Here is a 13,412-nt window from a genome sequence, read left to right as displayed (position 1 = left end):
ATAAAGGAAAAGAGTATGAAAAAGAATACATACAATATAAATGAAAAAGAATGTATATTATATATGTACGTATAACTGAACAGCAAAAGCTGACACATTGTAAATCAACTATACTTCAATTTAAAAAAAACATAATGCTGAGTGGAAGAAGTGGTATACAAAATAATACATATGATTTTATTTGTATCAAATTCAAGAACAGGCAAGACTGATCTTTGCTCTTAGAAGTCAGAACCGTGACTACCCTCGGGAGGTGGGTAGTGACTGATGGGGACGTGGGTGGGGGCCTCTGCAGGGCTGGGATGTGCTGTTTTGGGATCTGGGTGCTGTCTAGTCTGTGAAAATTCACCAAACTGTACACTTATGATTTGTGCCCATTTGTGCATGTGTGCTGTCAATTCAAAAGAATATGTATACACATGTATACATATATATACACATACATATATACATATACATACACTTACACACACACATCACTTTGGAATCCAAAGGATGGGTGCTCTAATTCCGGTTCTGCACTCACTAGGTTTATGACCCTAGACAGGCCCCTGTACTTCACTGAGCCTCCGTTTCCTCATCTGTAAAATAGGGATAATAATACCTCACAAGGTCAACAAAAGTACGTCAGTGCTGGCTACGAGCATACTGATTCGGTGCTTACTATTAATATTCTGGCTGCTGTTCCCTTTGGTGACCAAGCCCAGGCTGGGGCAGGGTGGGGCTGGGGACTCTGTTTCCAAGGAAGAGATGGGGCACGGGGAGGGCCAGTCTAAACTGAGGAGCAGGAAATGGTTATCTTGCAAAAACTACTGTAAAAGGAGAACACTAGCCAGGGAGCCGGGGTGTGCACGTGTGTGTGTTGGGGGGGAAGCTGCTGGGGTCCAGCCTGCGTGGTGGCTTCCTGGGGAGCTGGTCTCCCCTGGGCCTCCTGGGGAAGGAAGGCACTTAGGAGTGGGATGAACGCAGAGCTGGGGAAATGGATCCTTTCCTGGAGAGCAGGGCCCTTCACTATCGCTGGGCAATCAAGATGGCTGTAAAACTTTAATTACCTTCTCAGGCCACACAGCTCTGGGTTGGGGAGCTGGGTCCTTGAGGGGGGAAGCAGGTCCCCAACCATCGTTCTCCTCCCTGGGGAAGCCTGGTAGCTTCAGGAGGCTTGGGCTGGGCCCCAGGATCTCCGCGGCCCAGTGACCTGGATTTCACACCTGAGGAGGGGAGGGGGCACTGAGAGACCTGGCTGTGCCTTCAGGAACAACCCAGCAGAGTCAGACTTGGGTTCCATTCCAGACAGACTCCACCACTGAGCTGTGTGACCTTGGTGGGTCATTCAAGCCATCTGAACCTTGTTTTCCACATCTGTAAAATGGGGATAGTTCCTACTGCATAGGGTTTGTTGTGAGGACAAAACAGCTTCCCTTTGCAAATAGAGTAAAATCCAAAATGTTACCAGTGGCCCTACTAAGCCCAATGATTTGGTCTCAATGCCACCTGGCCTTGTTCCCTATGACTTGCCCTCTTGTGTGCTTTTTGCTGTTCTCCAAGCATGCCAAGCTCAGCCCACCGCAGGGCCTTTGCCCCTTCAGTCTCCCTGTCTAGAACCCTTTCCTGCAGATCTTGCTGCAGCAGTTAGAGCTCAGCTGAAATGTCACTCTTCAGGAGGCCTTCCCTGGCCACCGTGTCCGAAGCAGCCGCCGCCGGGCACTCGCCATCTCATCAGCCTAGTGCCTTTCCAGCACTTACAACTGAACGAGGATAACCTGATCTCGTACTGGTCTCCTTGCTTGTTCCTGTCTCCCCCACTCGACTGAAAGCTTCAGAAGGGCAGGGATCTTGTCCGTCACTCAAAACACACTTCCACACACTCACACGCACTCCTTCCACACTCCCAGACAGGAGGGTCTCGCTGCCCCTGCCCAGCCAGTGTGAAAACCAATCAGGCTGTTGTGCAGGCTCTGCCCAGAGAGCAGGGGCCCTCTTCCAGCCCCTCAAGGTGCTGGAGGGGAGACTCTGCTGGCTCGAGCCTTGGTCCCCCAAATGTGCTAATGGAGACAGCTGGGAGGATGGCCTGGCACCGCATCACAGGGCTTGGAGGTCTCCCATCTTCCTTCTGGGGTCCTGGGGCTTCAGCAGGAGCAAGGGGTGGGCCGTGGAGCCCTGAAGAAGAAAGGAACAGGGACTGTGTTGCCTCTGTGTGTGTGTGTGTGTGACTGTGTGTGGGATGTGGGTGAGTACTTTTGTGAGGGTGTGCACGTGTGTGAGATATTGGGTGTATGAATAGGAGTGTGCAACTGTGACTATGTGGAATGTTGTGTGTGTTCAAGCGAGGGTGTGTGTTGGTATGTGTGAGGGTGTGAGCGCGTGTGTGACTGTGTGTGAATGTGTGTTAGCATGTGTGAGCATGGAAGGCTGTGTTTGTGTGTGTGTGACTGTGGATGTGAGTGTGTGAGCGTGAACCTCTGTCTACACACAGGGAAAGGAAAGCAGAGTTATCAAGAAAATGCCAACAAGGGAATTCCCTGGCAGTCCAGTGGTTAGGTCTCGGCGCTTCCACTGCAGGGGGCCTGGGCTTGATCCCTGGTCAGGGAACTAAGATCCCGCATGCCACACGGTGCGACTAAAAATATATATATATATATTTATATATGAAAAACAAAGAAAGAAAGAGACAGAGAGAGGAAGGGAGGGAGGGAGGGAGGAAGGAAGGAGGGAGGAAGGAAGGAAGGAAGAAGGAAGGAAGGAAGGAAATGCCAACAAGCCCAAAGAGAAAAGTCAACATCCCTCAAAATCCCACCACTCAGAGAATTCCTATTGTGATGAACAAGGAACTCAGAGGGCAGACTGCTGGGTTCAAACCCCATGTGTGTCCCTCACTGGAGAGTGACAGGGGGCAAGTCACTGCACCTCTCTGGGCCTCAGGTTCCCCCGTCTGTAACACGGTGATATAACAGTACCTAGCTCAAAGGTTTGCTGTAAAGATGAAAGGAGATAAGGTGGGTGGTAGATGTGTTAGCTCAGGTCCAGTAGAGAGGAGCCTCGGTCAAAAGCTGTCATCTGCAGTCACCTGTTGATTTAGGGTAAGGGCCAGGGTCTTAAAGCCCCCGAGTCTTCCTCCCCACCCCCATCCCTGCATCACGCTGAGCCCTTGAGAGAACTCTAAGGCAGGGGGCAGGGGTCATTTCCAGGGGTCAAGACTTCCTCCCCAGCTGCACGCCTTAGTTCTGCCAGCTCAATAGGATTGACATCCAAGCTTCTTCTCGGGGCTTTGCAGACCCGGGTCTTGGGGATGCATGGCGGACCATGACGGGGTTCCCAAGGTATGGCTTGCGTGTGCTGTGATGGGTCTCCCCGAGGATGGAGGGCACGCTCTGTAAGGCAGAAACATACACATCTCACACTGCGGCTGTACAGAACTTGAACCTGGTTGCGCTGGGTGTGGCCACCGACCGACCACGCCCTATTCACACCTGAATCCGTCGGGAGCATCACCGGAAGTCTCACCGGACGGAGCGTTTTCGTGGGGACGCTCACTGGGGCGATCCGCGGCGAACCCTAAGAGACTGTGGCGTTGGCAACGGGAGCGCCGGGCAAGGACCCGGGATAAATGCTAAATCCAAGCTCAGACGCACAAAACTGGAGAGCAGTTGGAGGGAACGAGGTCAGACCCTAGTCCTCGTGGCGTTCGCTGGTTCTTCAAAACCTCCGAGCAGAAAAGGGAGCCAGCGTTTAAGCAGAGGGTCTTGAGATTCCGAGTCCCTACTAATCCACGTCCTGTGAAGGTGTGACTCAGTTCACCTGTCTGTAAAGTGGGACGATTAATTCCCGCCTCGTGGATGGAGAAACTCTGAAGCGGAACGAGAAAGCCGCGTGCTCCCAGCGGAGGCTGCCAGCCCCAACCCGGCCGGGAGCATCTTCCTGCACCGCAGCCCGTTTTCTGGGGCGGAGTCTTCGTTCTTTTTCGCACTTGGGAATTTAGAACGGACCCTTGGCCGCTGGTTCCAGACCGCCTCGGCTGGGGGCGTATCCGGAAGTGACCCTACGGAAGCCGGCGGGTCCGCGCGCGGTACCTCACCATGGGGACCGCGGCGGCTCCGCGGCGCTTCTGCCGCTGCGCCTGCTTCTGCTCCGAGAACTTGTACGTGGCGCGCTACGGCCTGCACGTGCGCTTCCGGAGCGAGCAGCAGCTGCGCCAGGACTACGGCCCCGTGAGTGGCCTCTATTGGCTCTGCGGGGAAATGGGCGGGGAGGGGTCGTTTGCTTTGCCTTTGGTGCGCTCAGGTGTGACAACAATGACTTAACCTTTAGGTACCTTATTGTTTTCAACCTTAAATGGGGATGATGGTATCTTTAGTGAGGTTGTCGTGAGGACTGAATGAATGAACGTACGTGCACGATGCTCAGGGCAGGGCCTGGCTCAGCGTACTCTGTCAGTGTTACTACCAAGAGCAGCCGGGAACCCTGCTCTGTGCTCAACGTGCTCGTGGCATTCCATCCTTCCAATGATCCTGTGAGGTCGGATCATCTCCATGTCAAGGAGAAACTGAGGCTCAGAGACGTTTAAGTGACTTAAAAGTCCCAAGGTCACACCGTCGCGCTCACTGGCCTTTCTGCTCCCAGATCCTGCGCAGCCGAGGCTGTGTCAGCCCCAAGGACTTCCAGCAGCTGTTGGGAGAGGTAACAACTCCCCGCCCGCCCTCGGTCGCGCCCTCCACACCCAGCCTGGCCCTTCCTCTTTAGATTTGCATCAGCAGTTTGAGGAGTCTCCCAGCCTCAGGCCTGCCAGTGTCAGATCCTGAGACCTCCCCTTTCCCCACTCCTGTCCTCACTCACCACAGCACCTGGGTCCTGGCAGCAGAAAAAGAGAAAGCAGGAAAAACGCCAGGTTGTCTGCCTCACGCCCTTTTGAGATACTTGGGCTCCGGGGAGGGGTCACTTGCCCAAGGTTTCACAGCAGGTGGAGTTGAGGTCCCACCCAGGGCCGCCTGGCTCCTGTCTCTTCAACCCTCCCCCCATGCCACTTCTGGGGCTGCTGCTTGTCTCCCACCCGGGGGTGAAGTGTCGGGAAGCTTCCCAGGACAGCCCGCTGCAGCCTCTGGAACACAAGCTTTGACCGGGACTCTGTTTCCCCTCCTTGAGTGGGCCCAGCTGGTTGAGGAGCAGCGAGGGGTCTCATCCCAGCCAGGCTCAGGCTGGTGCAGCCCTGAGTGGGATGGGCCCCCTTCTGGAAGGATTCCCCTTCAGCTAACAGCTTAGCACCTGCCATTTACCCTGGTAGAGTCAGGAGCACAGGGAGACGTTGCTGCCAGCCCTGGCCATGCCCTGGGCTTCCTGAACCTCAGTTTCCTCATCTGCACAGTGGCCTCGGGGGGGATGGGAGGCCCCAACCTCATAACCAGGCCCTGTGTAACCCCAGCTTGAGAAGGAGGTGGAGCGGCGGCAGCGGCTGGGGCAGGAGTCGGCTGCCAGGAAAGCCCTCATTGCGAGCTCCTACCACCCAGCGCGGCCCGATGTCTACAACCCACTGCAGGTACCTGGCAGGGGGCAGGTCACTGGAGGAGGCGGAGGCATCCGGGCCTGGGGGCTGTCTGCCCCACGGCTTGCGTGCTCTGCCCCCAGGATGTGGCTCTGGCCCCCGAGTTTCTGGCCGCAGCTGAGTACAGCACATCGCCAGGTGCAGACCTCCAGGGCCTTCTCCAGCGGCTGGAGACAGTTTCGGGTGAGGTCTTGGCCCATCACCTTGCAGCACTGGGGGTGGGAGACTGCGGTCCCTCCACCCACCATATCTGCCTCCAAAAATCAAACCAGCAGGACTGAGAAGGGCTGGCGGGACAGACGCGTCAGGAGCACGGCACCTGTATCCATTCACTCACTTATCCAACAGTTATTCAGTGCCTTGCATCAGACACACTCAAATAGGGGTGACTGAAGAGGTTAACAAAGGGACAGTTGAGACAAGTGGGGGCTAAGGAATCAGCAAGGGATGGGGAGGGACCCGCCCCAGGGCTAGCAATGGGGGTGGGGTTCGGGGTAGGGAGCCGTTCCTATCCCAAGACCTGAAGGAGTGGGCAAGAATGAGGTTTCTTGAACCTGCCAGGACCTGGAGCTGTGGGAGAGGGCTCGCCGGACGGGGTGCACATCTGAATTTGGAGGCTAGACCTCAGGGCAGGGTGAGGCTTCAGGGATGAGTGGGGGGCCCAAGAATAGGGCCCCCTTGCCACACGTTATGTCATTTAATCATCACAAGAGCCCTGAGAGGTGAGTACTCACGTCATCCCCATTGTACAGATGAGGAAACTGAGGCTGGGGGAAGTGAAAAGGTTATGGGCAGATTGAAACCCACACCGGAGCTCCCGGCCAACCGACTGTCCCTCCCTCCACAGAGGAGAAGCGTATCTACCGCCTGCCGGTGTTCACAGCGCCGTTCTGCCGGGCCCTGCTGGAGGAGCTGGAGCACTTCGAGCAGTCGGACATGCCCAAGGGAAGACCCAACACCATGAACAACTACGGGGTGGGTGAGGCTCCACCCGGTGGGCCCGAGGAGGTGGGGACATCGTGAGACGTATCCCCAGTGCTGCAGACCTTCTCTAAGCCTCGGTTTCCCCATCTGTAAAATGAGATCACAGCAGGATTATTATGAAGTTAAGCACGTTGATGTTTGCAAAGCACTTAACAGTGTCCTTAGTAAGGGACTCCCCCAGGGACCCAGGGTGAGGCTCTACCAGTTTCCCCGCTGACCCTGGGATCCCCCTCCCAGGTGCTGCTACACGAGCTGGGCCTGGATGAGCCACTGGTGACGCCACTGAGGGAGCGCTTCCTGCAGCCGCTGATGGCCCTGCTGTACCCAGAGTACAGGGGCCCGCTGGACACCCACCGCGCCTTCGTGGTCAAATACGCGCCAGGCCAGGATCGCGAGCTGGGCTGCCACTACGATAACGCCGAGCTCACCCTCAACGTGGCCCTGGGCAAGGCCTTCACGGGGGGCGCCCTCTACTTTGGGGACCTCTTCCAGGTTAGTGTGTGTGACCCGTGGGGCAGGGCCGGGGCCACTGAGAGTGCCCAGGCCTGAGCTCCGCTGTCCACAGGCACCTTCGGCCCTGGCCAACCCCCTGGAGGTAGAGCACGTGGTGGGCCAGGGCATCCTGCACCGGGGGGGCCAGCTGCACGGGGCCCGACCCCTGGGCACTGGTGAGCGTTGGAACCTGGTCGTCTGGCTCCGCGCCTCTGCTGTACGCAACCGCCTCTGCCCCATGTGCTGCCGCAAGCCCGACCTGGTGGACGATGAGGGCTTCGGCGACGGCTTCACCCGCGAGGAGCCCGCCACAGTGGATGTGTGTACACTGACTTGAGCCTGGCTGGGGCCAGTGGGGGGGGGTGAGGGGCAGAAATAAACACCCTGCAGCCCTCAGCACATCTTGGTTCAAAAGGACACACGAGCTTCTGGGCCATTCTTTCAGCAGAGACATTGGCTTAGGTCGGGTTTGTTAGAACCAGAGCCTGAGACAGGGACTCCTGTGCAGGTGGTTTAAGGAGGGGATACTCTTGGGAGAAGAGGGAGCAGGACAGAGCAGGAAGGAACTGGGCCAAGATGGTCTGAAATGGCATCCGGCCTCAGCCTGATCCCACGGGGCTCTCTGGAGCATGAATCATACCACAGTTTGCCCTCCACGTCAGATATTAGCTATAGGGTGTTTTGGGGTAGAGAGGGGGTGAGTAACTTCCCAGACATCCATCTCCAGGGCAAGGTGATTCCCAGAGGCCAAGGGAATCTTCGAGAGAAGAGTACAGGCGTGAGGGACTTCCCTGGTGGTCCAGTGGTTAAGAATCTGCCTTCCAATGCAGGGGATGTGGGTTCAATCCCTGGTTGGGGAACTAAGATCCCACATGACGCGGGGCAACTAAGCCCGTGCACAGCAACTACTGAGCCCGCGCACCTCAACTAGAGAGTCTGTGCGCCACAGCGAAGCGCCCACGTGCCACAACTAAGACCCGACACAGCCAAAAATAAATACATAAAATAAAAAATAAATGTTTAAAAAAAAAGTACAGGTGTGAGGTGTCAGCAGCAGACACCACGCTGGGAGTGTGCGTCTCATCTACAAAGGGGATTTAGATGGGCCGCCAACAGCATCTTCTGGACCGTGTGGAGGGGTTACTGCAGAGGGATTAAAAGCAGGGACTTGGGGCTTCCCTGGTGGCGCAGTGGTTGAGAGTCCGCCTGCCGATGCAGGGGACACGGGTTCATGCCCCGGTCTGGGAAGATCCCACATGCCGCGGAGCGGCTGGGCCCGTGAGCCATGGCCGCTGAGCCTGCGCGTCCGGAGCCTGTGCTCCGCAACGGGAGAGGCCACAACAGTGAGAGGCCCGCGTACTGCAAAAAAAAAAAAAAAAAAAAAGCAGGGACTTGGAGCCAGACCTCTTGGGTTCGAATTCTGATTCGGCTGCTTTCAGCTGTGACTGTGGGTAAGCCACGTGATTCTCCGTGCCTTTGTTTCCTTCTCTGGAAAGTACTCGTGTCCTAGAGGTGTTGTGGAAATCAAGTGACTTCCCGTTTATACAGTGATTTTTAACAGGCCTGTGAGTTTGCTGCTGTCGTCACTACTGAAGAGTTTGCAACTCGGCGGCCCCAGGACTGGATGAGGCATGCAGCTATGCTGTGTTCGGGAGGGTTTTCCATGTTGAAAGCTTGAGTTCTGGCTTCCGTGGGAAGGTGGGAAGATCTGGAAACACCGGGCCCCAATCGACACTGCAGTAATCAGCAGGAGCGGACTCAGCTGCCCCCACTCTAGACGGGCCTGCGGTGCGCTTTCTCACAGGGGTCCTTCCGTCATTCATTATCATGCCCTCTCTGGTCCTTATGGACATTTGAGTTTGCGACCTCTGTATTGCTGGGTGGAGACGGTGTAAAGACCAAGGCTCTGGAGCTTACGGCCCGTTGCAGTGGACACGTTCGCAGACAATCCAGAGAGGAAAGCGGCGCGCAGTCGCCTTTTTCCCTGGGGCATCACGGAGACTAGGGATGCTGCGGGCGCGGCGAAAGGACAGTGATGGGAGAGGGCATAGCTGCGGCAAAGGACCCGCGGGCTCCGGGACTGGCGCCAGGCTGGAAAGCAGGTCTCTCGTCTGGGAGCTCCGCCTGGAGCCCCAGCTCGCCTCTCCGGGAGGTCAGTGCGTCAGACTCAGTTTCTTGGGCTGTCCCCAAAACGGAACCTGGGGCTTCAGAACTAAAGGCAGCAGCGCCTTGCTTCGCGGTCGGACGGCCTCCCAGAGCACAGTCCCGGGCCGGAAGTCGCCCAGCCGCCGCTTCCTCACGCGAAGGCGTGGTGCGGGGTTGGTGGTCCGGCCGGATGGGTGGTTGAGGAGAGAGCGGAGCAGCCGGGGGACTTTCTTTCAGGCGGCGAGGCCGCGGAGGGCGCGGGGTGGAGGGTACGAGCGCGCGGGAAGGAATGAGGAACGCACCTGGCACCTGAGGATCGTGGCCGTTTCTAGAGGCGCCTGAGCCGCGTGCGCAGGCGTGGAGCGTCCGGGCGGGGGCGGGCCCTTAAAGGGGCCGCAGCGGAGGATCCGCGAGTCCGCGGAGAACCCGGGGTACCCAGGGGTGGGGGTGGGTGAGGATCGTGCGGTTGCACGGACCCCCTCAATATCCCTGCCCCGGGTGGTGACCAGGCCCCGAGTAGAGCCGCCCTCGGAACCCAGTCTGTGGGTCGGCCCTGTGATCAATCCCTAGTTTAAGCGCGTCCCCCCGTCTCCAGCCCGCGGCGCTATGGCTCACGTCGGCTCTCGCAAGCGCTCCAGGAGTCGCAGCCGGTCCCGGGGGCGAGGGTCGGAAAAGAAAAGGAAGAAGAGCAGTAAGGACGCCCCGAGAAGCGGCTCGGCTTCTAGATCCCAAAGCCGCAAGGCCAGCACCACCTCCTCCGGGGCGGAGGGTGAGAACCAGAGGGAATGGGAAAGGGGTGAGGGAACTTCATGGAGGAAGTTGCAGGCAGCTGGGCGGGCTTCTCCGGACTGGCTGTGGGGAAATCGCGGTGAGCGCTATTCAGAGGGACACAGAGTGTCGATCCTGCATATCTGGATTGAAAGACGCTCAGAATCCAGGGGCTGGGCCAGCCCATTGAGTACGGAGTGAAGGGAGCACTAAGTCATATTTTTGGTGCAGCTGGGTTTGAGATATGGAGGCTGGCCGCCCCGCTCCTGGGCAGTGACTGCGCAGCCCAGAAAGTGCCTCTCCACAGGGTGCAGAGCCCTCCTCTAGAAGGCCCTGCCAGGAGGGTCTCACCCCTCTGTAGTCAGCCTAAGCCTGCTTACAGGCCAGAGCGAGGGGACGAAGGTTTACTTCTTCGCCTCCTGGCCTTCCAGCCTCACCTTCTCCCTGCGTCACAGAGAGAAGCAAACACAAGGCCCGGAGGAGACCACGATCCAGCCCCTCCTCCTCTTCTTCCAGTTCTTCCAGCTGCTCTTCCTCCAGCGATGGCCGGAAGAAGCGGGGAAAGCACAAGGACAAGAAGAGGAAGAAAAAGAAGAAAAGGAAGAAGAAGCTGAAGAAGAGAGACAAGGATAAGGCCAAGGTGCAGCAGACCGAGGCTCTGCCTGGACCCTCGCTGGACCAGTGGCACAGAGCAGCCGAGGAGGAAGAGGATGGCCCAGGTACAGTGCTGCCCGGTGTGCAAGGCGGGGAGGGTCCCCTCCCTGAGGCCCCCATTCCTGAGCCGCGGCCCCCCCGCCACCTCCCTGCCATCTTACCTTCCAGTCCTGACGGACGAGCAGAAGTCCCGCATCCAGGCCATGAAGCCCATGACCAAGGAGGAGTGGGATGCCCGGCAGAGCGTCATCCGCAAGGTGGTGGACCCGGAGACAGGACGCACCAGGTGGGAAGCCGGGCCCCACAGCTGCATCTGGGTGCCCTGGTCCCAGACCGGCACTCAGGAGGAGAGGTGGTGGTTGCTTCTGCTGCTCTAAAAGGACCGAGGATGAGGGAGAAAAAGGAGTCACTCGTTGGTGGGACTTCTCAGGCCATTGCTGCCCATCCCGCAGAGCAGGCGACTGCAGGGGCTGGAAGGGCCTTGGGCGGGGGTCTTCCAAGAGCCGCTGTTGGCTGGTCCGATGGCAGAGCCCACCGGGCCGCCCTCATCCCTGTCCCAAGGGTGGGAGGGAGGGGTGGGAGCGGCCAGGCTCCGCCTACTCGAGATGGTGGGGGCCTGAGGCCTGGCCCCCCTCTGCTGGATGCTTCTGGTTCTGTTGCTCTGGCCTCTAAGTTAGAGGCTCAGCCTCTTCCCCCTCCCCCTTTAGGCTCATTAAGGGAGACGGTGAGGTCTTAGAGGAAATCGTAACCAAGGAACGACACAGAGAGATCAACAAGGTGGGTGTCGCCCCCTCTCCCAGGCCCACCCCCAGCTCTGCTTCTCATGTGTCCCCTCCTGTGTGCTTTCTTCCCCAGCAAGCCACCCGAGGGGACGGTCTGGCCTTCCAGATGCGAGCAGGGCTGCTGCCCTGAGGGCCCCACTGGCCAAGGCCTGCACACAGTGTTGGTGGCACAGCCTGAAGGCTGGCCTCAGGGTGGGCAGCAGGGAGCCCGATGGATGCTGCTTGTCTCTCTCCTGCAGACCGGCCTCTGGCCCAGCCTCCTGTCAGATGCAGGGGGTGGAGGTCAGGGTCACTGGCCTAATTGGCTCCCCTAACTCCTGGAAGAGTGCAGCTTCCCAGATATTAAACGTACCCTGGTTGGAGACTTCTTCTGTGCTGTTGCGTTTTGTGCTGAGGTGGGGAGGGGAGAAGAGTGCAGCCCTACTGCCAGGGCAAAAATAAGGGCTCCAGGAGCTTTGGGGGAAAGGACAGGCCACGTCAGCCACCTTTGCCCTCCTCACCCTCAGATGAGGTCCTGCCTGGACCAGACCCAGGGCTCCACCTCCAGCTGAACCCCAGACCCTTGGCTCTTAAACTGGATTCCCTCAGGCTTGGAGGGAGGCTGCTGCCCTCGCTGCTTATGCCACAGACGACTGCAGTTGAGGATCCTGGCGGCCCGGGAGGAATCCTGGCCCAGCTTACTGGCTGTGTCCTCTGGGAAGCAGAGGCTGACAGTACCCACCTCCCTGACTGGGTTGCTATGAGGACCGACTGAGTTCATGCCTGGGAAAGGGCTGGGAGGGGCCAGGAGGGGCCCAGCATAGGTAAGACCCCCGTGAGTACACTGCTGTTACCGTGAGCGTAGCTGACACCGTGTACTGGGAAGGACAGCCTCTCCCCTCACAGGACAGGCTGGGCCCCCATCCCGGCCCCATCCCCCCCAGGGCTCTGGTTGCCGGCGCAGTACTGAGACCCAGAAGGAAGCCTTCCTGCTTCTTTAATTGGTGTAACAGACGACGACACAGTACACAGAGCACACTCAGGCCTGATGGAGCAGGGACAGCAAGGGCGGGCGGGGGCAAGTCAGGGCACCACTCACATTCGGTCCAGACAGACAGACAGGGGGCCGAGACGTGAAGACTGCGACGTGGCGGGTGGGCGGGCAGGCGGCTCAGGCTGAGCTAGGAAGGGGGCGTGGGGTCTCTGCTGAATCCCTCTTTAGAAATCAAAGAGAAGGCAGGTGGGGGGATCTGGGGGGGCGGGCTGAGGCTCAGTCCTGGGGGCTTGGGGGTGGGAGTGGGACTAAGGCTTCTACTCTAACAGGCCTGGGGTGGGGTGGCAGGCAGCAAGGCCTGCTTCACCCTTTGGTTACGACTGGTCGGGCCTGAGCCCTGCAGCTCAGCACCCAATGCTGTAAACATTTTTGGTATTTTTAAAGGACTCTGTCCTCCCTCTCTTAGTTTCTGAAAAACTGGTGCTTCCTTAAGAGGATAATGTGCCGAAAGGAATCTTCAGGGAGGCCAGGAAGCAGACCTGGATAGAGAAGAGAGACGTCACCAGGGAGGCTGGGCTGCCCACCTCACCATCTATGGCTGAGGGCCGCTGGGAGAGGCCCGGGGACTATTGCTGTTGTCCTTGGCATGGCTGGCGGCTGGGCAGGCAGGCGGGGAGCTCGGAGCCGTGGGGGAGCTGCCCGCTGGGAGAGGCCGAGCCCACTGCCCACCCGGCCTCCCGGGGCCAGGCGGCCTCCCGGCCTTTATTGCAGACGGGCTGAGACTCTTCCAGGTGCTCCTCCGGATGGCTGCTCACCAGGCGACAGGCGAGATGGGGTGAGGCGGGACCGACAGGAGGCGGCACTGGCCATGGGGCCCCTCGTTGGGGCTGTGATTGTCGGGCCAAGCTATCCCGCTGGGAGCAAGGGGTTAGATATTGCACTTTCACTGCAACAGTTACATTAAAACTTGGTCCATAAAATAATCGCCGCTTTATACATAACGCCTGAAACAACAAAAAGCTACATCTTAAATATGAATAAACCCTGAAGGTCCCGTCCCTCCAGACATTTTTCTCTTCAC

At 58.3% G+C, this 13,412-nt stretch overlaps 3 protein-coding genes across 8 annotated transcripts in view; 2 read left to right on the top strand and 1 right to left on the bottom strand.

Moving 5' to 3' along the window:
- ABCB9 (ATP binding cassette subfamily B member 9) overlaps positions 1 to 3,080 on the bottom strand; it is a 34,559-nt gene extending 31,479 nt beyond the window's left edge. Inside the window, exons 1-2 of the mRNA XM_082640932.1 lie at positions 2,955 to 3,080; positions 1,053 to 2,157 (exon numbers count right to left, since the gene is read on the bottom strand). The gene's annotated coding sequence lies outside the window, so the exon portion shown is untranslated. The remainder of the gene's footprint in view (positions 1 to 1,052; positions 2,158 to 2,954) is intronic.
- Positions 3,081 to 3,988: 908 nt separating this feature from the next.
- OGFOD2 (2-oxoglutarate and iron dependent oxygenase domain containing 2) lies at positions 3,989 to 8,386 on the top strand. The gene is made up of 7 exons (XM_082640933.1): positions 3,989 to 4,205; positions 4,618 to 4,674; positions 5,414 to 5,527; positions 5,617 to 5,716; positions 6,381 to 6,508; positions 6,755 to 7,009; positions 7,083 to 8,386. The coding sequence occupies exons 1-7, from the start codon at positions 4,074 to 4,076 to the stop codon at positions 7,344 to 7,346; spliced, it is 1,050 nt and encodes a 349-aa protein (XP_082497059.1). The 5' UTR covers positions 3,989 to 4,073; the 3' UTR covers positions 7,347 to 8,386.
- Positions 8,387 to 9,190: 804 nt separating this feature from the next.
- ARL6IP4 (ARF like GTPase 6 interacting protein 4) lies at positions 9,191 to 13,409 on the top strand. 6 transcript variants are annotated; one of them, XM_082640939.1, is made up of 6 exons: positions 9,191 to 9,327; positions 9,750 to 9,923; positions 10,354 to 10,641; positions 10,745 to 10,862; positions 11,284 to 11,353; positions 11,432 to 11,722. In XM_082640939.1, exons 2-6 carry the CDS (start codon positions 9,761 to 9,763, stop codon positions 11,486 to 11,488), a joined length of 696 nt encoding a protein of 231 aa, XP_082497065.1. In that variant the 5' UTR covers positions 9,191 to 9,327; positions 9,750 to 9,760; the 3' UTR covers positions 11,489 to 11,722. The 6 variants fall into 6 exon arrangements, with proteins under 6 accessions (XP_082497065.1, XP_082497062.1, XP_082497064.1 ...); XM_082640936.1 differs by having other exon boundaries at positions 9,191 to 9,423; XM_082640938.1 differs by lacking the exon at positions 9,191 to 9,327 and adding an exon at positions 9,334 to 9,501.
- The last annotated feature ends 3 nt before the right edge of the window (positions 13,410 to 13,412 follow it).

Source organism: Mesoplodon mirus, assembly GCF_964341445.2.
Source record: "Mesoplodon mirus genome assembly, chromosome: 13".
Lineage (NCBI taxonomy): Eukaryota > Metazoa > Chordata > Mammalia > Artiodactyla > Ziphiidae > Mesoplodon > Mesoplodon mirus.
The sequence above is the reverse complement of the archived record's forward strand: the minus strand, read 5'-3'. Positions and strand labels throughout refer to the sequence as shown.

Bases quoted from the DNA above. Each gene is read 5' to 3' on its own strand.
- OGFOD2 (XM_082640933.1), top strand. From the start codon at position 4,074: ATGGGGACCGCGGCGGCTCCGCGGCGCTTCTGCCGCTGCGCCTGCTTC. The intron at 5,717-6,380 runs GTGAGGTCTTGG...CTCCCTCCACAG, and splicing joins GCGGCTGGAGACAGTTTCGG to AGGAGAAGCGTATCTACCGC. The intron at 7,010-7,082 runs GTTAGTGTGTGT...CGCTGTCCACAG, and splicing joins ACTTTGGGGACCTCTTCCAG to GCACCTTCGGCCCTGGCCAA.
- ARL6IP4 (XM_082640939.1), top strand. From the start codon at position 9,761: ATGGCTCACGTCGGCTCTCGCAAGCGCTCCAGGAGTCGCAGCCGGTCC. The intron at 9,924-10,353 runs GTGAGAACCAGA...CTGGCCTTCCAG, and splicing joins CACCTCCTCCGGGGCGGAGG to CCTCACCTTCTCCCTGCGTC. The intron at 10,642-10,744 runs GTACAGTGCTGC...CTTACCTTCCAG, and splicing joins GGAGGAAGAGGATGGCCCAG to TCCTGACGGACGAGCAGAAG.